A 23,470-nucleotide genomic window follows, 5' to 3' on the forward strand; every position below is an offset into this window, starting at 1 on the left:
AAACCCAACTCATATCCAGAAAGTACAATGCACAATTACTCACCTCTCACATTTTGCCCTCCCACACCTTTTTGTTCGTCATTCAAAGCAAATCTCACTGCAAAGTACCATGAATGAAGCCATTATAATGGCATGATTGCTAGAGCAACAAAACAGTATCACAGTTGCTTACCTCCATTATAATACATAAATGTTAGGGCATTCAATTCTTCAATCTTCTTTTTCTCTAGACCTTCCCGTTCCTCAGGTGTTGCCAAGATAACATGGTACGCGGAATCCATATAATATACTTATTTTGGAATGGAAGCATCAAAAACCACCATCAAAGGCCTCTTACCCTCAAAGGACAAACCACATATTCCTCCGAGAGTAGAACTCTTGAAAAAAACTGTATCTTTCACACTTAAAATAAGAAGGTCCACAAATTCTTTGTAACTCTCTTTTGAAGTCATCTGCTTTATCACAAAAGTCAGAGACACATACTTCCAAGTCAATGGGCTTAAACGCCTATTGAAGACCTACTAAATAGTCTATCTTAGATTGTTCTTCTGCTTCAACAAAAAAGATTGTCTTCTCATTTTTTTTCCATATGATTCGTCAACTTTGAGATTAGTTGCAGCAGAAAATACAAACTGTTAAGAACAATAATTGAATAGAAAAATAACCCAAATAATAAAGATAAAATATACAACAAGCCATATCAAATTTTTTAACCGTGTTTTGTGTAGCAGTCGTGCGCTCAATTCTAAAAACAGGCAGCCCTTGTAAATGGTGCGACCACCTTTTCAAAGTGAGATCTTGGAACGTTGGGGATGCAATTGGTCTGTCACTAGCTTTAGAAAGATCATCAGCAAAGATCATAAGCTGCCGAGGCTTCCACATCACTATAACCTTATCAAAGTGTTTTCTCATTGATCTAAGCATCAGCGAAAGTTTAACGAGATCAAATGTTTCCCTGTCATAGCTTAGTTCGCCACTCAGAATCTGACATACAGTCTTGGAATCAGAGCATAAAAGTAGCTTTAATATCTTCATTTCGCGTGCTTTTAAGAGTAGGGCAAAAGCAGCGTAAGCTTTAGCCTCGGTTGCTGATTTGCATTTGAATTCTGAGTAGACCTCTGTGTGGATGATCTGGTTGCCCTTCCAGAGAATAAATGAGAGCCTAGCTGTGGTGCCTTCAAAAGAGGCATCACATTCACCTTTATAGATTTCATCATCTGTGCCATCTTCCGTCCCTTTGATGCCGTGGTCATACATTAGTGTCTCCACAGTAGAGATTGTGTTATCAATATCTTCAACAATACAAACCCTCTTGTCAACCAAATGTTTCAAGAAAAATTCCAACTCTTTTTCAGGTCTTGCACCATCATCATATTGCATGATGTCAAATGAGCTCAGGTAAGTTGGATTTAAGTTCATAATGTTAAAGACTTGATGGTGTGAAAACAAGGTAGATGGATCTTTCAAATCTTTGGGTAAAATCAAGGCTCTTGATGAAAGTAAAGTATCGTGACCTTTTTGTATCTGTTCTCGAAATCGCCCACCCTGGACTCCACTTCTTTTAACTCAGCATCTATTCTTTGCCATCATCTGTTCACAATTACCAACAGTGATATGGAATGTTTGCAGATCTTCAGCAGCAATCATAAGTCCAGAGCTATCTTCAGTTGTTCCATCAACATTAACCTGCACTTCAGTGTTGTCATCTTCAACATTGGGCACTGATTCAGCTGTGTCATTTTCAACATGCAGTGAAGCACAATCACCTTCTGAACCCTTGGGTCTTGGTGTAGCACTGTCATCTTCGTTCAGGTTCTTCTAACCTTCTGAAATCACTAGCTTCTCCATTTCACCCTTTCCATTATGATAGCTCGATATTTGTCTGACTGATTTGCTTGCAAAGGGATAAAGCAAATGTGTCCTTTGTTGGTGCGATAGATGACACATTCTTGGACATCTTAGCCTTCCATGACCTTCAGTAACAACACTTGGATGCAAAGTTGACACCTGGAAAAACATTTGCAATCAAATCAGAAGAGGACAACACTTTGAATGCCCTAATGGTCAATGATATCTTTTGGACAGATGAAAAATAATAAACATATAAAAATTTAGTACTATTCAGTTAGACAATTAAAGAAAGTACGATAGGTGTGATATTCCTAAGATATCAGTAAACTAAATAAATACATAGGAATGATATGGATTAATGACTATTAAATTAAAAGTTGACAGTCAAATGGAGCTTTTATACAAAGAAACATAGAAGTTTTTTACAATAGAAGAAATCCATATCTACAAAAGGTCTTCTCTATCATGTTGCCCCATATTTCTTTTTCCTACACCTCTCAGGCATATCTGTAACACATATTCATAAATAATTTTTTCTTTAGAGGTATCACTTAGATGAACCTTAGTATCACACTACAAAAATTAGGATCAACATATGCACATATTGTCAACGATGCATCATAAAAGGTGCAGCACGAAAGGGATCTACTGACCTGTGGCCTGAAAGAGCTTGTCTTCTCCCTTTGACAATGAAAATGCCGGGGCCTTTTTAACACTTGTTGAGATTCCATGTGACCTCCATCAGCCACCAAAGTATTGTCAGAAACACAAGTGAATTCAAAACAACCACCCAATTTAAAATATATTAAGATTTGAATTGTCCAATAGCAAGATTCTCCAACTAATCAGTTCATTGGTTTGTAGAACAATTCAAACATACCTGGAAGAAGTTGAAGGTGTTGGTGTCACCAGAACTAATCCAATCAAACCCCTCAGTGCAAATTGTATACAACTCCCCAGCATTTATTGCCGACCACTAGCTGCACATTTATAGCCTGGTCTTCTACAAGAAGATTTGTCACAGCTGCATTTTTACAATCACCTGTTCAGACTAAAGCATTCACTCACAAACAAGCTTGCGTTGGACAAATCTACTATACCTTTTCATAAAAGAAGTAACCGGTAGAGAGTTCTTAACATTCTCACCAATGTCAATCTCATAACCAGGATCACCTGCGGGTACTAATATACAGTACCATTAATAACCAATATCATAACTTTCAAGAAAAATGGTATTTTACTTCAGGTCACCAGATAAAGAAGGCAGAAAAGATGGTCACCTGAACCAGGCTGAGTTTCTTTGGTAGCTCCAGCTACCGCATACTCCTTTAAATCTAGTTCTATCCCTCTTCCCCATTTCTATAATATCTGGATACCTGTATTTCCGTTAAGAGTAATGGAAATGGGGTGCGCCCCGGTTCAAAAAAAAAGAGAGAGAGAGAAAAGATGGACACTGAACATCAAATTGGACCATGCCGACTTCATGTACATCTACAAATCTACAAACAGGAGTCCTAGGGTTTGATTATGAACATCAAGTTGAGAGACCTAGGCCCTACGGTTTGAAAAAAGAAACATCCCACGAGCAACATTAAAGAGCAGAAGTGGCGGATCTTGCTCATAGGATCAGCATAACCAAAGCAGAGTGAATCCAAGGTACCTGGGTGGTTGTTGATTGCCATCAGCCTGTAGAACAGCCGATCCCGGTACTCCACCCATGGAAGCCGGATGCGGAGCATCCCTGACCGTGTAGTGGCACACCACTGACTAGGGGCTGGTTTGGTTGTAGGGATATTTTTTTAAGTCCCAGTAACTTTTTAGTATTTAGAAGTATTAAATAAAAGTTAATTATAAAACTAACTGCAGAACCCTGGGGCTAAATTGCGAGACGAATTTAATGAGGTATATTGATCTATGATTAGCGGATGGTTACTGTAGCATCACTGTAGCAAATTATGAATTAATTAGGCTCATTAGATTCGTCTCACGAATTAGCACTCAGCTGTCAAAAAATATTTATAAACAAATTTTATTTAATATTATAAAATAGTAAGATTTCTTTTGATGTGATAGAGACTTATGAAAAAATTTTGGAACCAAACAGGACCTAGATTCGTAGATTGTAACTAGAAGAGTACATGAGAGTTGGAAGAATGGTACATGAGAGTTGACCACTGTATAGTTGTTTGTGGATTGAGAGGATAATATGTGCACAAGGGGCAATTGGATTCTTATGGGCCTCTCAGTAGTGTTGGAATAAGACTGGCCGCACTCATGCTCCTCTATTTCTCTCCTCCAAATGGAATATTTCATTCTGATCATCGAGATTTTTTTCTCTATATACAGTTTTCTCTTGCTCATTCATCCTCTATAATCATCTTCTATACCGACTACCAGACACGAGGCCCACTTGTCATCCTCACTCCCTCTCTCCTCTCTCCCACCAAACGCGGGGCCAACTCATTTAGAGGAGGGTCCTGCTGTCCTGTGTATTTGGCGGAGCTTTCTCCGCACGGTTCGTTCCAGGAGCTTGTCCAGGAGACCGTTGCACGCGTTGGCTCCGGTAACAGCTCTTGCAGGCTAGTGTGCAGGAGGCCAGTGCAGGCAGCCTAAGCCCTCACTGATTGAGCCGTGTTTGGTTCCCCGTGTAAAATTTTCCGTGAAATTTTTTTTAGGCCTTTGACCACTAATTTAGAGTATCAAATGAAGTCTATTTACAAAACCACCTCCACAACCCCGTGTAAATCGCGAGACGAATCTAATGAGGCCTCGATCGCATGATTAAATGATGGTTACTGTAGCATCACGGTAGCAAATCATCAATTAATTACTTCATTAGATTCATCTCAGAAAGTTACATCCGTCCCTGAAAATGTTTTGCAAATAAACTTCATTTAGTACTCCATGCGGAAGTTCATTTTTTTGTGTGAACTTGATGTGACGCTTAGCCAAACACGGCTGGTTACCTCATATGAGGAGAATCGAAAGTGCAAGGAGCCAGTGGTGCTATGGGCCTCTCAGTCTCTCAGTAGACTGAGAGGCCCAGCTAGATGAGAAGGCCAGGATCATTTTTGACGTGTTAGAATCAGAACTATTTATACTTTGTAAAAAAACAAATAATCATAGGATGTGTTTGCAAAGTTAGTGCATAGATAGGTTCATAAATAAACAGAAAATTTAAGTGTGTAGATCTATGTAGAAGGTGAAAAGAATGATCCACACAATAAATATTGGGAATGCTTATTATAATCATCAATTACCACTTGTTAGGCATAAGAGCATCTCCAAAAGTTCCCTAAATTCCTTAGTAATCCTTGGTTTTTAGCAAAATGATAAAACTCCTATCCAACAACTCCTAATCCATCCTCCTAATCTTTTAGAATTTGGTAAGTCACCTTGTTCCACATAAAGTTAGATGGACCAATTAATCATTAATTATTCAGTCAGATCAAGACGAGCTTCTAATTTCTATAAAGTTCTAGAATCCTAACATTTGGTGGCAAATAGATTTTTTTCCATAGAAAGTGTACAAACTGCAACTAAAATAGAATAGGAAAATCCGAAGATATACAAATGTCTGTAGACCCTATGAAGTTCTAACAACTTTAACTACAGTCAAGGTCTTGATAACAATACACAAATTTTAGTTAAAGATTCGAGATAATAAATTGAACACTAAAAGTAAACAATAAAATCATGTTTGCCTGATATTCCTTAACACATTTGGTCAATGAAGAAGCTTTGCCATGGTGGCGTGGTTGACTATGCTGGGCCATCTTGCCTGAAAAATGTAAGCCATACATGATGACCGCATCAATAACAAGCCACCATGACCCATCTTCACGCCACCAAAACCCAAAAATCAACTGTGGATTTTTTTTTAAAAAAAAGAAGCATAGGGCGTGTATCATTGAATCAATAAAGCCAGTGCAGTCCTGATCAAGAGTACAAGCAAGAGCCAACTGTTACATACCTGCAGGTATCACAAACATAGAACATGCATGAATGTTTTCAATATTGCAATTTATACAATACAGTAAAATTATGATAAATGAAAATTATTATCATGACCAAACAATTCGTCTAATTTAAGTGTCAAATTCTAACAACTTTGGGTACTACTTGGTGACTAGTTTCCCACCGGTGACTGCTCACAGTATAAGACGACGAGTACATCTCAAGAAGGAACTGGATAAAATACGTAGAATTAATGGGAAACAAAACTACTGTGACTATATATATATATATATATATATATATATATATATATATATATATATATATATATAGTATTGATATATGGACCCCGGGGTTCAAATACGATTCAGTCCCCAACGAGCCGAACGCAGACAAGGGGAAACGAGAAGCCGACCCATCGGCTCGAGGCCGCCCGCGTACAGGAGCACCGGCTCGGGAGCCCGTTTGGTTCGTCCGTGCACCCAGCCTCCCACCTCCGCCCGACGGTTAGCGCCCTTTGGTAGCCTTCCAGTTCAGCTACAGCGAGCTCTTCACTTGATAGAAGAGCGAGACATAGCGGAGGAAATGGTGCTTTGTCGATCCTAACTCCTTGCTTCGGAATGCGATTACCTACTTTCCGCCTCACCTGTCGATTAAAGAATTCAACCAACTAGTTGGAGATGGCTGCTTCGAGCCCCACCTTTGATATCCAGTCGTGTGCCTGCCTTCTTGGATATGTTTATTTCGATGAGGCCGCTCTGATCGGGATCTGACTCCACTAATGTAACCGTTTTCGTACCATGTTTTTCACCTAGGGCCTACGCTTTTTGAGTGTAGCCTATCTTCGTGCTGGAATGGTTTTTTCTCCTCCCTGAGGTCGGACTGTTGCACCTGTCAACTCCGGCATTCCCAAGGCATCGCATATCCGGAAGGGAGCAAATACGATCAACTGTTATAGATTGACTTCTCCTGTTGCTTGATTTGGTGAGTCAAGTGTGTTTCCGACTCCTGCCAAGCTTAAAAAGAGGAAGGGCAGTCTTCCAAGCAAACCCATGAATTAGCAACATGAGGAGCCCCGAAGGGAGAATAAGAAAGATTAACCGACGCCGCGTTTTCAGAAGAAGCAATTGGATAAGAATCATACGCTGTGAATGAGCAGACGAATCGACCGATATATATATATATATATATATATATATATATATATATATATATATATATATATATATGGGAATCCATCAATCAGATCATCAATCTCTCTATGTGGGAGCTCGTGGCGTCCGCAGGCCACACGCAGCACGCACGGAACTAGCGAGATCCGGTAAATGCCGGCGGCGTATAACAAGCCACAACAAATACCTGCATGACGGGCAGTCAATTTTCTCTAGATACACATAAATTTGGTACTAGAGCAGAGTAGGATTAAAAGAAGTATTCTCACCCCCGGTACGGGCAGTAAATTTTCTCTGGGTACACATGAAAGGATCTTGATGCCGCCTAGAGGGAGGCGTGACCTGAAAAATTACAACTAAAGCAACGGATTATAACTCACTGCCAGTCAAAACCGATGCCACCGATTTTGCAAACCGGTGCCATCGCTTTACTCTGAGCAGTGAACCCCTCAAAACCAAAAGTGAGGCTAATGAACTCAGTTGCAAACCAAATTTGGAGATGATGGTCAGAGTGATTTGTTTCACCGAAGTTCGGTCCCACTGAATGTGCTACACAAGCACGCCCTACACAAGCACAGTGGTTCCTACTCTCTGTTGAGGAATTCCCATTGAGTCCGAGTCTATTTCAACTCTTTCTCGTGGGTCGCAATCTCCTTCAATCGCGTTCATCACTTCACTAGTGGGCTTCTTCCCTTGTGGAGGCGAAGCGCAACCTGCACAAACTTTTCAAGGCTCACCACAACCTTGGGAGCTCTTGGACAACTCCTAGCCGTCTAGGAGGATCACCTCCAAGAGTAACAAATGATTCACACGAGCTCAATGACGTCCAACAGTGCTCAAGGTGTTTGATTTCGCTCAGATATGCTCACAAAGGCTTCTCTCTACTACCCAACTCAAGGGATCATACAAGATCAAGCTACCTCACAAAGAGGGGTTGGGGAGAGCTAAATGAGCTTTGGCTTAGAACAACAAGAAATAACAGCAATGACATCAAAACCAGCAGCCAGCCACTGTGGGGGAACCAAGGCCTTAAATGCCCATTCCCCCAAAAACTAGCCGTTGCAACCCAGAGAAATCTTGTGCCACCGGTTCCCAAAACTAGTGTCACCGAGATTCAAACAAAATAGCTGTTGGCTCAGCTGACACAAAACCGGTGCCATCGGTTTCCCAAAACCGGTGCCACCAGGTTTGCCTCTATCAAGCCTGAGTCGCGTGTACATGTGGCTTTTGTGTCTCTCATCAACTCTTTTGGGTTACTTGAGCACTAAGACATAAATCAAGACTCCTTATGATACATCCCTCTTGATAGTACGGCATATATATACTCAAGTCAAATTAAAATACAAATTCAACTACTTGAGCTTCTCTTCTTGCTTGTCATGCCACACTTAAATCAGTTTAGCTTCATTAGGGTAGCATCTTGCTATGTCTCTTCATTTGAGAATTTTAACCTTGAGCAAGTGACTTGACCATACACCACATATGAGTTGTCTTCATCTATGGCTCAAAAGTCACTCCATCTTTCCAAAGTTTGACACTATTCAATATGAACTCCTCCAAGGCTCTAGAATCTCCGGACATTGACCATTATCAGTTTCTTCACCCTAGCAAAGTCCTTCGGCGCAAAGATCACTTGCCCTTCACTTGCTTGATACCTCAAAACACCCCTCTCGGTCTCTTTCCTTTATCCTAGCCGCCTTTTTGAACTCCCATTGAATTGTGCTTTTAGAATGAAAACCATTGCTTCAAATATTCTTCATCACTAGCAAGCTCAACCAATTCGAGACCATACATATGCAACAAACCATGTCTCATCTCGTATGCTTTGCTTGCTTTCTTTGTATCAATATAACTCGAATTCTTCAATTTTATTTGACAACTTTGCTTTCATAAATAATTCCATAACAACTATATAAGTTTTTGAAATCTTAGAGCCAACATATCTCTCAAGAATCATTTGCTCAATGATATTTCTCATTTTGTTTGTAATACATCTCAATCGTGTCATATGAAATCACACACTTGATCTTTTCAACACATGAGCATCATATATAAATAACCTTGAAAAGAGTACTTTGATATTCGACAATCATAAAACCTGCTCACATGCTTGAACCAAATTATTAGTCCTTTAATCATGTTGTCATACAATACACCAAAACCCACTAGGGGCCTAGATTTTCTTTCAACACAGATTTTCGATACTAGAGCGGACAACGGAGTAGGATTAAAAGAAATAAAAAAGTATTCTCACCCCAGTGTTGTACCTCTATCTGTAGAGATTGTGGTTGGCCTCTGCTCTACTAGTACACATCTCCCACTCCATGGAGATTCCTTTGCTCCTTGACCACGCTGAAATATAGTTTTAATATTTTATGCTACTTCTATAGATCACAATAGGTTTGTGCTAAAATTTCACCTTTTTTATGTGTTTTGCTATTTTTTGAATTAAATAAATTTCTAAAATAAAATTGAAAATTATTTGTAAGAACGAGTGGAGGCATCACCTGCTCCTAAAAATCATTTGTAGGAGCGGGTGGAGGCATCACTCGCCCCTACAAATTAATTTCAAATTTAATATAAAAAATAGCATACCCCATTGAGACAAGTGGTTGCATAGTGTGGTAGTAAGAAAGGTCGCGCGAGGCTTGAGGTAATATAAAAGAATAGCATACCATATTGAGACACAAGTGGCTGCGTACTGTGGTGGTAAGAAAGGTCGCGCGAGGCTTGAGGTAGGCGGTTCGAATTCCGATTTACGCAAGCATGTATATATTGTAAAAAAAATCCTATCTCGGTAGGATAGGGGCTTCTAGTGGTGGCCGGTTAGCAGGGATATTTTTTATTTTTATTTTGTTGTTTTCATATTTATTTCTAATTTTTTCATATTTCGAAAAATAGTTTGTAGGTGCCGGTCATAGGCTCACCCGCCTCTATAAATTAATTTGTAGAGGCGGGTTAGCTTATAATATGCCTCTAAAAATAATATTTTTTACTGCAAAAATAAAAAATAGGTATGTCACGTGCTTCTAAAAATATATTTTTATTTATTTCTACAAATGTTTTATGTAGCAGTGGATAGCGATTAGGCCGTGTTTAGTTCGGTAGGGTGTAAGCGCAAAAAAATTTTGTGTTTCGAATCTTCCCAATTTAAAACACTAAATGAAGTCTATTTACAAAACTTTTTGCACAGATGGGTTGTAAATCGCGAGACGAATCTAATGATGCTAATTAATTCATGATTAATCAATAATTAGCGGATGGTTACTGTAGCATCACTGTTGCAAAACATGGATTAAGTAGGCTCATTAGATTCGTCTCGCGATTTACAGCCCATCCATACAAAAAATTTTATAAATAGACTTCATTTAGTACTTCAAATTAATAAGATTACTTTTCACTTTAATGTGTTTACGATTTTTTTTAGGGGTGGAACTAAACACAGACACAGGCTAGTAGGGGGAGGCAACGAGGCGCAACCACTTTCTTTCCTGATCGCCTGATTCCTTCCTGAACGTGGCGCGCGAGCAAGCAAAGTCTAGTAGTAGCTAGCTAGCCACAGGGTAGCAGCCGTAGCTTTGCAGGGAGCGAATCGCATGCGTGCGGCCCGATCGAGACGTGCATGCGTGCACGTGCCGCGGCACGTACTGCCGCGCACCTGCACGCACGATCTTTTCCCACTCACACACACCTGGCGGTGTACGGCGACGCAAGCACAAGCTACACGTACTCTAGAAGGAAGCCTACTACTAGGGCACGCAGTGAGAGGGAGCTGGCGGTGGCCTTTGCGCCGATCCGGAGAGCGAGATCCTCCTTGGCTGCCGCGTCGCGCCGAATCGAAGAACCATCCGATCCAATCCGTGCATGCACGAAGCATCCAATCCATCCGTCGTCAGGGGCGCGTCCATGCAGATGCAGGTGCGGATGCAGCCGCGCGCGCATGCATGCATCATGCATGGGTACGGTGGCCGGCCGGCGCCGGGCGTCTCGTGTGTCGTCACGTCGTGGCCGGCGGTGGCCGGCGCGCGCAGCATGGCCGGCCGGGAAGAAGCCACGCCGTCTTTTCTGCCTGCGCGGAAGCCGAAAGGCGGGACGCCGCCGTGCGTACGGCGAAGCGTGTGCATGGTGCAGGCAGCGGCGATGCGATGTGAGAGGAGGGAAAAGAGATGAAGGCTTTTGTCCAGAGTCCCAGGTGGTGCGCCGACGGGCGGCCAGACCCCGCCCATGGACGATCGCTCGTTTTGTCCCTGACAGCAAGAGGAAGGAAGTGGAAGTGCAATGCACAGTGGTACGTACGTACCATCGACGGTTGAACTTTCCGGACGGAAAATCCGGAAAACCGGACTTTTTTCCCGTTTCCGGATCGGTACGAAAACAGTTTTTCGGTCCGGAATTTGATATATTTCGATTCTAAATTCAAAACTATAAAAGTCAAACTTTAGTAAAAAAACGAAATTTCAGAACAGTAAAAACGGAATTGTAATCCCTATCAACCGACTAGTGCAGGAGTACTAGTACTGCTCATGCATGCATGCATGCTGCGGCCTGAGCCTTGGAGCTGGGCAGGAAGCTAAGCCAGCAGGGATCCATCCTAGCTAGTCGTAGCTAGCTATGGGCCTATATGGAGATCGCACAGCTGGGACGGCCTGACCTACTACGTACGTACCCTGTATGTGCTACTTGGGCCTATTCCTTCCAGGAGCACGTAGATGCATGCATGGCACGTACGGTACGGTGCTGCATGCACGCGATGCGTAGGATGATCGATCGGCGCACGGCAGCGTCGAGCTCTCAGATCATACGTACGCAGACGACAAAGGTACGTGCCGCTTGGGTATCTCAAAGCATGGAGCTACGCGTGTATCCATTACAACTGCAGCACACGGATGCATCTCGAGATCACATTATTGCGGCATCATGTATACGTACTCCTACGTACGGAGTATGTCTTTCTCTGCAAATTAAACAACATGCATGATTGGAGCATAATGAGGAACTTTTCATAATAAAGCTAGCTAGCCGGCCTTAAGCTATAGCTCGTAGCTCCAGATGATGATCTGAGCCCTATCTTGTACAAGTACGTACGGCTCATCAAGCAGGCAGGATCGGGCATTCGGGCTCGATCATATCGGTCTCAGTTATCATGCACACTCGGGCTGATACGGCATGCATGCAAGTGTTCATAACGCCATTCACGTACGGTCTGGAAAAGGAGATAGTTTCTATCCGAAAACACGATTTTGTACCCGAGTACCCCGGTAGAGGTTATCCGGACCGCAAGTCCTGTACCGAGATGTGTGTGTTTTTGTCTCATTTTCATGTATAACTCTGTATTCCTTTTTTTATTTGCACGTATCTGTCCAGCTGCAGAATAGGCATGCATAAAAGTGCTTTGGTCTATGTGCATGTCAGATGTTCTGCTCTTTAGTCTTATCCCAACGGCAATGTTGCAGGGTGTAACATGACTACTTTACAGCCACACATTCATATTTCAAATGTTTTGATATTTAACCTTTTTTTCATTCGACTGTACGAGACATACCAGACATGAGTGAGTTATTTAAAGTATTGATATTTCAAATGGCTACCATATATATTTCCCAGCCGTTGAGTCTGAACACCTAATAAGTATTGTGTTACATATTCTCACATGTATTATGAAGAGAATCCTCTACAGAACCAATTCTTTTTTTAAATGTTTTAATTAATATTTAAATTATACTACTTTGTACAAGCATAAAATTTGTTACATATTCTCATTTGTGATATATATATATACATCCTTGTATAGACAAACTCTTTAAGAATCAAGTTTATAATACTTCAATTAATATCTAAATTATTTACTATATGCATTCCTCTTATACAACCTCCTACCCAGTACACCCCAGTACCTCTTCATATAACCTTACTAATACTCAATACCTTCATACAACCTTGCTACCTAGTACACCCTAGTACCCCCTTCATACAACCTTGCTAATACATTCCTCTCACATTCCTCCTCCACTCCTCCAGGACCTCCATATGCTGAGAGAAGCACAATACACAAATCAGCATATGGCATACGGGTACATATTAGCATATAAACACCGAGAAAGAGTGAAGACATAAAAGGAGAGGAGGTTGCTCGTGGAAGTACCTATCGACTGCTGCTTGCGGAGGAAGTCGCGGATGTGGTACCGATGACCACTGCGGCACGCGCATACCGCCCAACGCTACCCCCAATTGCCGGTTGCCCCAGTGTACCTACTATAATCCAGAAATGTTTTTAAAACTCAAGTGTAAAGATAAATATAGAAGAAAGTCGGTACATGTGCACCACTTTATTTAAACATAAAGATTAGCTTGTACTAACACATGAATGCACAAATGAGATTGTATAAGAAGACAACAATAATGCAATTATTGTCAAAATAAGCTTGTTTCAAGTATTTTCTCTTGAATGATTAAGCAAAAACAAATAATGTGCATGTACCAATATGCACAAACATTGTGAGAATTAAAAATGGGATCTTCAGATCAAAACTCAACTACATTCTGACCAACCTAAGGACCAAAATATTGGTACAGTTGACGAACCTGAGCATGAAGATTGTAGCTGGCTTTCGATGGTGAGCGTAGCTAGCACCAGGACGTTGCGTAGGCTCAGCTTGAAGGGAAAGAAAGCGATAGTGTGGTCTCTGGCAAGGTGTCACAGCACCAGGCTGCTGGTTGTTATTCGGATAGCAAACCCTGGTAGTACTGCCTCATCCCTCATAGCACACCTGAGCAGCGATATAAACATTGAATTACTAAAAACAGCAATAAAAATTCATCTCAAATGAGCAGATTAACTAGTTAAACAACATCATGCCTTAATCATGGTACCACGTGAAGCAATGCGCACATGAAAGAGATGTTGAGTAGTTAGAGAAGTGCATTTAGGCATTATACGCAGGAAGAGATGTTGAATAGGAAGCAAAAAAACTGAATTAGCAGCTACACTTATGCAGCCAATTAACCAACCATAAATGAAGCGCACACCTTTCACCAAAGACGCTGATGGCAGTGGCAGCAGCAGTGCCCTAGCCACCACCACCAAATACCAACCGATAGTCCTATACATTCAGACAAATGGAAAGCACTTGAACAGGACTGAAAGCAAATGGAGAGCACCAACCGATGGCCAAGCAAATGGAGAGCACCTGAACAAGACTCTGAATAAGCATGTCAAACAGATTCAGAAAATCTTATGCCAGGTCCAAATTTTTTTATATGCCAAACATATTCATCTGAACTGATTCTCCCAAAAAAAAAGAGGCCCATTCTACTACAACAATTAATAATCCACCATGTCTGAATTTTTTGGACTATGCCAAACAGCTTCATCTGAACTGAATTTAGGGACAACTAAAGCATGAACATATCGCAACCATATATATGACTGAATTGGTATGTGACGGAAGCATGTAATTTACTGAATTAACAACCATACCGAAGCATATATGTGACTGAATCTAGACAAAACCGAAGCACATAGCAGCACAATCAAGAATCCTTGGATCATATATTCAGAGTTTCAAGTACTGGTACAGGTAGTAAACTTGTAATAACTTCATGCTAGCAATACAATTGTAGCCTATATTTGCTAAATTGGATACCTAGGTACTGCATGGTAGTAATGAACAGCTACTTCATCCGTAGCATAAAATTGTTGTGAACCAATGGAACAGAATACTGCTGTGAATCTCAACTCACCAGAAAAAATGTTTCTCCTCTAAAATAGTTAAGGGGTGCATTTAGGCAATATACACAGCAAGAGATGTTGAATATGAAGCAAAAAACTGAATGAGCAGGTACACTTATGCAGCCAATTAACCAACCAAAACAGTAGGAACGGCAAGCACAAACATTATCCATAAATGAAGTGCATACCTGCTACCACCAAGTACCTGCCGGTTAGTCGTGTTCTCGATGCCGGTCGGTGCAGGCTACTCTTTCACCATGGACAACCCGTAGCTCATATCAGCCTAAACAGGAACCGGATCAACAAGCAGTGCAAGAAATAATATACACAACAAATTAGTGACCTGCTATAAGAAATCAAATAAAGAAATTCCTCAGAGAGAGAGAGAGAGTGAGCGGACAACGACTCACCGTGGCTGGATGCGACGGTCATGAGGTCGCCATCGGAATGGGGCAAGCTCGCGCTTTGCCGTTGTGGCGGAGCTCGTAGCTTGTCAGCGGCCAAGTCCACCTGCGGATCGACGACACCACGAGCTCGTCGCTGAAGCAGCAGTAGCAGGCAGAAGCTGCTGCTCTCCATCTCCCTCTGATGCTGCTGATGCTGGTGGTGCTCCACCTGATGCTGGTGCTGCTATCGATCGCCGGATGGGTTAGGCTGCGGCGGCGCCGGAGGGTGGGTTTAGGTGGGTTTTGTCCTCATGCTGCTGGTACTGGTACTGGTATTGATGCTGGTAGGGGTATGGATACGGATAGGGGTTCATGGCATGGTGTGTGGCGGGAGGAGGAGGCGACGGCGGTGTGCCGGCGCCGGCTGGGCCTGGGGGCTGTGGCTGTGGCGGAGGCTGGGCGGGCGCCAGGGAGCTGAGGAGGAGGTGGTCGGACGCGGTGGAGCTGGGCGGGGCCGAGATGAATGTAGGGTAGTAGCACAGCGCCGCGCAGCCGCATCCGCAGCAGCAGGCGAGCGGGGGGCGGCTCGTGGTGGCTGTGGCGAGGCATCCTCGCTCGATGCGGCGGGTTCGGCGGCTTGGTGGGATGGACGCATCGAGCGACTCCGGCCCGATGACGACATGGTCGACGGCGCCGAGGATGGCGAGAGAAGGTGGAGGTGGTGTCCCGCGCCGTAGCAGCGACGTATCCGTGTTGGATGAGGACGACGTCGGCCCGGCCGGTAGGCGGACGCGTCGGATGTGGCGGTGGAGCACGAGCAGCGAGCCCGGGGGCCGTCCGCGGCCGCCCGCGTTGGTCTCTACACCCGAGGCAGAGCGCCTCCTGGAGCGGGGGGTCCACCCGGCGTGGTTTTGCAGGGTGGGGTCCGCCCCCGCGGCGGCGAGCACAGAGGCCATGGAGGGGAGCTGGAGCCGGACCGCGAGCTGGAGTGCGGTGTCCCCGTCGGGGACGGCGCGTCGGCCGAGCGCCGCGGCGACGGAGGACGCGAGGCGGGCCTCTCGGGTTGCGTCGGCAGCAGTGAGGCCACGGGACGGACGCCAGGGCCCGGTGTGCACGACATCGCTGCCGGCGCCGTCGAGGGCGCGCGCCGCATCCACATCCTCGACCTCGACGCCGCGCACAGTAGCCGCCTTAGCATCTTCGGCCGTTCCACTTTACGTCGCTCCTGCTCGCCTCCGCCGCTACCCACCAGCAAGTCCCCAACGGGAGCACCTCGACCGCTGCTCCGAGCGAGGCCGAGTCTGGAGCTTCACCAGGACAAGGCCGCCGGTGCACCACTTGTTTCGCAGGGGGCGCCGCCGCTGGCTGTTGCTGTGCCTCCCGCCCTCCCCACATCCTGGTCGACGGCCGTGGCTGCGCAGGATGAACGACCCTCGAACGGCAAGGCCACCATGGGTCCCCGTCCAGCACCGCCACCACCGAGAGGCTGCGGGCGCCGCGCCAGATCTGGTACCAGCCCATCGAGATCCGCACGCGTCACGCCTAGATCCGCATGGAATTGGTGCCGGCGTGTCGAAGGTCCGCGGGGTCGGAGACTGGCGACGTCGGTGGGACGCGCAGGCCCTAGTTGAGCCCCGCGTGGACGGCGTGCGCGAAGGGGAGGGCTGGGTCGTTGGGGCGGTACGAGAGGCGGAGCGCTGGGCCCGATGCGAAGGTGGTTGAGAGGTCGAAGAGAAGGTCCCGCGGGTCCCCGCTCGCCGCGAGGCCCGACTGGAACGGCAGCCCGAGCATGCCGCCTTGGCCCGTCGGCAGCTTCTGCTCCGCCGGCGCCGGGGCCGGCCTCCGCGCCTTTGTGGGTGCCGGCGGCCTGCGCGGGGGTGGCGAGCACCGGAACCACGCGTCGCTGCAGGCGTCCGGCTCCACCGCCGCTGCGTGCCACTAGGCGGAGTCCCCCGCCGCCGTGGCGCCGGAGTGCGGCAGTTGCGGCTCCTCTGGGGAGGACGAGGACGAGCAGTAGCTCCACTCCCCTAACACCGGCACGTGCCGCCGCCGCCGGATCCGGACTCGCCGGCCCTGGATCTGGGCCTCGCCGGTGCGGCCGGTGGAGAGGATGGAGTCCCCACCGACGAAGCTGTACCGTGAGGGAGAGGAGGTCCGCACGGATATCAACTTCATAAACCCGTACCCGCATGCTAAAATCCGCGCTCGCGCCCGCAACCCGCAACGGGTAGGAAACGATACCTGTACCCGTTATCCGCGGATACCCGCATATCCGCGGGCACATCCGCATACCCGCAAGTTTTAGAAAAGCAAGCACACAATCACATTTTAATAGCATGTAAATATTAATATGCACCTCTATATCTCAGCATTAATAAATTATAACCTATTAAGCAACACGTCAACACCATTTATTTGAGCAAACAAATAAATTTTAGCAAATAAATAAACTAGTCTCATACATAATACATCACAAGAGTCATTGTTTGCGGGTTTGCAGATTCGGGTATTAATTTTTCAAACCCGTTTAAAAATACCAGTTGGGTTTAGAGTTGTACCCGCGCCTGTGCCCGCGGGCTCAAACTCATGCCCGTATCCGCGCCCATCGGGTTTGGTATCCACGGGTACACGGATATTTCATACCCATTGCCATCTCTAGGAGGGGAGGGGATGGGCGACACGAGAGAGTTCAAATGATTTTGAAACACAGTAGAAGTAGAAGGTACCCGATAAAAGGGAGCGTCTGGTACAGAATCCGACAATTTATTAGGTGCACGTCTCATCGTATACAATACGTACCTACATCCGAACGTGTACACGATCTGACCCGATTCCACCTCTACCTAACACCTTCCTGAATCTAGCACAGATCTCAAAGTACATATTAAGAGTTCAGATAACCCCTACCAGGTACTCGGGTCCTAGAAATCTTCGTCGATTTCAAATCGACCACGGTCCATGGACCAGACGATGAGCAAATGAATGTGCATGCTGCAGCTATAGCTAGCAGCAGGCGTGCATATGCATGCATGCAGCAGTCACCGGCGTCGTCGATAGGGCATTCAATTGGGCCGGCAGATCGCGATCGGCTTTGTTGTTTGCAACGCTCGCTAGCTGGGTGTCCCTGTTACTGTGTCCTAACTCTGAGAGATCACACGCTGCCATCAGGTCCCAGCTTTGAGATCGAGCCCGAGGAAATTAAACGCGGCAGCTTTGAGAGAGTCACGCGCAGCGCGGCTACTTCTATTTTCCGGACAGATGGCTGCCCGCTGCCTCTGTGTGCGTCCATGTGTATGGGTGTGTGTGTCTGACTGCTGGGGAGAGAGAGAGAGAGAGAGAGTTGAGAGCGAGCTTGGAAACGGGCAATGGCCTGCCCTAGTGCCCTGTGCCTGTGTGTGCGCATGAGAGAGACCAGCGGGCGCGTAAATGCAAGGCAGCGCCGGCCACAGGGCGTGCAAAGAGGAGGGAGGGGCACGCATTGAAGGAGGGCCGCAGGGCTCTCATCATAGCTACCCGATGGCGCCATCGACGGTCGCATTTACTCTTGCTGCTGCGTGGATGTGCATGCAGCAGCAGTAGCGCTTGGCCGCTGTGCTGTGTAACCCTAGGATGCGTGCTGCCCGAAAGGTGCAAGTCAAAATGCAGGCGATCCACGCTCACATCTACCCCGGGGCCCTCTGGGGCCCTCTTCATTTGCTCATCGATTGAGGATCGATTCTCTCTCCCGGCCATCGCCAAACACTGCGGTCGCTGACATGCACGCACGAGACGGTCGCAGCACAGCTCTCTCTCTCCTCTGCCTGCTCATACATGTGATGCGATGCACCAGCTAGTATGTACGTACTAGACGGCCGGTGGAGTCGAATAGCTGATCTGAGTGGTAGAGAGCTAGCTTCCTACAGGGTGGCAGGCAGGCAGGCCACAGGCAGCAGCCTATAGCTCCCTCCGATCCTGGTGGCATGATGTGTGACCATGCATATACGACTTCAGACTTTACAGGAAGCTAGCTTGCGGCAACCACACTGATTCTAAATGAAACCTATTTATAAAACTAAAGCGCACGTTTTTCGAAAAAAAACTAGCATGCATGAAGTACTAAATGAAACCTATTTATAAAATTTTTTTAGAGATAGATGTAATTTTTCGCGACGAATCTAATAATGATAATTAATCAGCGATTGGCTACAGTAATGCTACAGTAACCATCCACTAATCACGCGGTCCAAGGTCTTATTACATTCTTCATGGTCACTAGCGCGGGAGTTATGGAGTTGGTTTTGTAAACTGGCTTTGTTTGACACCGTAATTAGCCATCAAAATATCACTATTCATTAACACGCTACGTCCTAACGCGAACCAAACGAGGCCAAGTTCAAACCCCTGACGAGTCACGGGTCCCAGCACCAGAGACAATTCTTTATTGACACATCAAAATATCACTATTCATTAACACCAGAGACTTTACAGGAAGCTAGCTAGCTGCAACTACGAAAAGTTCCTAAAATTTTTTATTGACACATCAAATTTTACGATACATGCATGGAGTATTAAATGTAGTTAAAAAATATAACTAATTGTACAGTTTGGTTGTAAATGACGAGACGAATCTTTTGAGACTAATTACTCTATGGTTGGACAATAGTTGCCAAATAAAACCGAAACGTGCTACATCAACTTTTTCGCAAACTTTTCGCGAACTAAACACACCCTGATTCATTTGGTCTTGTTGGCCATTCTAAAAAACTAAAGTGCACGTTTCCCGAAAAAAAATCTCGCATGCATGAAGTACTAAATGAAGCCTATTTGTAAAACCTTTTTAGAGATGGGTGTAACTTTTCGCGACGAATCTAATAATGGTAATTAATCGACGATTGGCTACAGTAATGGTACAGTAACCATCCTCTAATCACGTGGTCAAAGATCTTATTACATTCTTCATGGTCACTAGCGCGGGAGTTCTGGAGTTGGTTTTATAAACTGGCTTTATTTGACACTGTAATTAGCCATCAAAATATCACTATTCATTAACACGCTACGTCCTAACGCGAACCAAACGAGGCCAAGTTCAAACCCCTGACGAGTCACGGGTCCCAGCACCAGAGACAATTCTTTTCTTTACCTTGCTCCATCGCCATGCATGGCCGGCTGTGTTTCTTTTCGCACGAGTACAAACACTGCACCGTATACCATCGTCGGCTCACACCCTTCTTCCAGCAGTTCTACAGCAGAGCAGCGTGCAGCCATGAACTTACAAGTTGCTACAACACAATGATCAGATCATATACATGCTGTTATTAAGTTACTCGTACAGTCGTACTAGTATCAACCTCTCGAACGTAGTACATGCAAACGGCCGGCCGGGCTACATCTACATGTATGCATGTACGTACTCCTAGGAGCTAGCTAGCCATCGCCTATCGGCACGGTCCCCTGCACAGACTAAGTTCCGCGTCGGGCATGGCCGATTTGGCAACCACCGCTCCGGAGCGGTTTGGGTGCCATGTACAGCAACAATTCGTGGCCGCCGGCGAGCCAGACTTTTCTGGTACTGCATGCCAGAAACGGTGCGTGGATGGCCACTCCGTCGCCGGCGAGATCTCATCATGGCAGCCCAACGACGACACAAGCTGTGGTGGTGCGGCGGCGGCCGTTGGGCATGTTGGTGTGCATGCAATGCAACCAACGTTATCCGCTCCGATCCGCGCGCTTGTTCATCAGTAACGCAACGCACACAGAAAGTCACGGAGAATGAAGAAGAGAGAGGAGGGGGATATATTCGAAGAACACGCGCTGCAGATTCGGCCGTTGCATCGTGGCATGTAAAACGGCCGGATATCGGAGAGCACGAGGGACCTGGTGGAGCCTGGGAGCCCCATGGATTGAAAGTTGAAACGCTTGCATCGCATCGCCTTAGCTAGCTTCCCGGCCGGCCTCGATCGCTCTGGTGCGAGACATTGCATGCATGCCTGCGCGCTGGCCTGTTGATGATTCGCCATAACTCGAACGCGCAGTGTGCCGGTACAGTCACGCTACTAGTCCATCCACCTCCGATCCGGCTGCGGCTGGCGATGGCGAGGATGAGTCCAAGCTAGCGAGCGGCCGGGCTCCTCACCGGACCCAGCGCGCGCGGCCGCTGCTCGCCGTCCGGCCGGCCGGATGAAAGGCGTTTTGTTGCCGTGTCCATAAAGAGGGCACTGCGCCGCTAGCTTCATCATCCTGGCAGGCCGCTCTGTTTCACCTTTACGCGATCCACGTGAGGGATCCAAGGGCTGTCCGGCCGTCTTGCCGATGCAACAGCTGTGATGCTGAATTCCTTGAGGTTCTGTCCCGTTAGCAGGTTTGAACCCATAGCGCTGAATGGAGGGTAGATAGACCAATGCATGGTCTCACACTGGCTCCTTGCCAATGACGATATGATGCAACTCCCTCTTTGGTTCCACATTGCTAGTGCTGGAACAGTCGCATAATCAAGCTGTTGATAAACTACGACCTCTCAGTTGGCTAGCTCTACCAAGAGATGGTAAAGGATCTTAATTTTTAGCCTAGATAATCTAAAGATCAGGCTCTAAAATAGCCAAGCTCTAATTTTGTATAACTTTGAGCTAAAAATATTAAGGATCAAGTTGAATTGTGAGGAGAGCACCTTACCACCCCTAGCTGTACCATTCGAGAGAAAATAATACGACCCGTTTCTCTCAATGCAGGCAAACAGGATTTTTTTTAAAATGCTTTTAGTGGCGCAACTATGGGTTGTGAATACAGCAGCACTGTACCATCTTCCGCGATATTGGAAGACATTGAAGACTGAAGAATCGCATGCATGATTCTTTTTTCCTGTCCTGAAATTTGGTTGTAGGCCAGCCAGTGCAGTGGAGCATTTCTCCTCTTTTTTTCTTTCAAGGAAAAGACAAGAGAGCTAGAGCAGTGAGGCATAAGGCATTTTTTAACCGGACGCCTGCTTCCACCCTTTTGCCTCCCTCCCCGGCCATAACTCCTCCAGCAGACCACATTGCCCCCTCCCTCTCTTCCTCATCACTATATAAAGGGAGGCCAGCCCTTCTTCTCCACCGTTCCTGCTTGCCACACCTCTTCTCCCCTCGTCTCTCCTCTCCTCTAGCAGTCTAGCCACAAAATGCCTAGCCCCATCCACCGCCGCCGCTTCCTCCCGGTCTGCTGCCCAAGCTTCTCGGCCGCCGGCGATCCGTCCCCGGCTGCTGCATCATCCACGGGGCGCCTGCAGGTGGCCAGGAAGAAGCGGAAGCGGCTGAAGCCTCGCGCCAGCTGCAAACGCAGCGGTGCTGCTGTTGTATGACTGGCGTTATCCTCACCGAGCTTCCTCCACGACGCTCCGTTTCCTTTTATTTTCTTCTTTGCTTTGGTGGGTATTTTTCATCTAGCGAAAAGTGAAGCAACGGTAGGTCTTCTTGACCTTGCAAGACTTTTCGCTTGAAGATGAATTCCTATCAACACTTCACCTCTCCTTCGCGCCTACCTCTCCCCATCTCGCGCCTATCAATCCTCCCATCCCTCCCGTCCCCGTCTATCCCTCTTGAGCTTGGAACACTTGCAGCTAGCCAGCTACTACTACTCTCGTGTGAACGCTGCTACGGTGTACTGGAAGTTAAGTTTATGCAGTGCAGTGCAGCGGTGCATTGTTGCCTTTCTGCAGCTACGTGATCCCGCATGGACTCTGCTATTCGGTGTAACAAAGTTGGTTTTCTGATGTATTTCCTAGTCGTGTATTTCGTTCCTTGCAGCTAGTGTACTTTAGCATGCATGCAATTTGCTACTGGGTGTAATGGAAGTTTCTGAATTCTGATGTACTTCGGTGTCATGCATTGCCTGGTCGTTTCTGCATATAAGCCTCTTCGGCTCTTCTGCTGATGCCTTCTTGACCCAACCCAGCTGGGGAGGAGGAGCACATGAACCGATGGCTGTGGCGGCGTCGCCCAGCTGAGATTTATTTGTGCTGTCAGTTTATGTGTTCACGCTACTATACATGCGAAACCGAGGAAAGAAAACGGCGAGCAATGGCGCATTCAGAAAACGTACTCCTACTCTCTTAGGTGCCCTCGTGTGTACTGCGTCCAATGGGATTGGCCGGTGGGCTGACTGGCACGCACACGTACGTTACATGTCGTGTCCTCAGAGCGTAGGCGGCACTCGATCGAGCCATCCATCGGACCGTCGCGTGCATCCACCGTGTCCTCCAGCGCTGCCTGTTGTCGCTGGTTCGGCAGCACCGAGGAGAACCGGCCGGCAATCTCAGCTGGTCGCTTGCATTGGAGCCAACGGCAGCCGCCGGCCGCGGCTCGGACGCTCGGAGCCCCGGCACCGGCGCGGCGGCACCCAGGCGGCACGGCGTACGCGCGCGC

General features: G+C 46.4%; 1 protein-coding gene and 1 long non-coding RNA gene across 3 annotated transcripts; both read right to left on the minus strand.

The window, feature by feature from the left end:
• Positions 1–12,904: 12,904 nt before the first annotated feature.
• LOC120654146 lies at positions 12,905–14,965 on the minus strand. Of its 2 annotated transcripts, XR_005667002.1 has the most exons (4): positions 14,898–14,965; positions 13,563–13,747; positions 13,123–13,232; positions 12,905–13,010 (listed from the first exon to the last, which is right to left on the minus strand). It is a non-coding gene; the product is annotated as an uncharacterized LOC120654146 (long non-coding RNA). The 2 variants fall into 2 exon arrangements; XR_005667001.1 differs by lacking the exon at positions 14,898–14,965 and having other exon boundaries at positions 13,563–13,997.
• A 393-nt stretch (positions 14,966–15,358) lies between these two features.
• On the minus strand, positions 15,359–16,616 carry LOC120653619 (WAS/WASL-interacting protein family member 2-like). Its single transcript, XM_039931323.1, has 2 exons — positions 16,368–16,616; positions 15,359–16,261 (listed from the first exon to the last, which is right to left on the minus strand). The coding sequence occupies exons 1-2, from the start codon at positions 16,614–16,616 to the stop codon at positions 15,359–15,361; spliced, it is 1,152 nt and encodes a 383-aa protein (XP_039787257.1).
• Positions 16,617–23,470: the final 6,854 nt, after the last annotated feature.

Source organism: Panicum virgatum, chromosome 1N, assembly GCF_016808335.1.
Source record: "Panicum virgatum strain AP13 chromosome 1N, P.virgatum_v5, whole genome shotgun sequence".
Lineage (NCBI taxonomy): Eukaryota > Viridiplantae > Streptophyta > Magnoliopsida > Poales > Poaceae > Panicum > Panicum virgatum.

Coding starts and splice junctions, on each gene's coding strand:
- LOC120653619 (XM_039931323.1), bottom strand. CDS start 16,616: ATGGGCTGGTACCAGATCTGGCGCGGCGCCCGCAGCCTCTCGGTGGTG. Junction 16,262..16,367: donor CGCTCGGAGCAGCGGTCGAG/GTGCTCCCGTTG, acceptor CGCGGCGTCGAG/GTCGAGGATGTGGATGCGGC.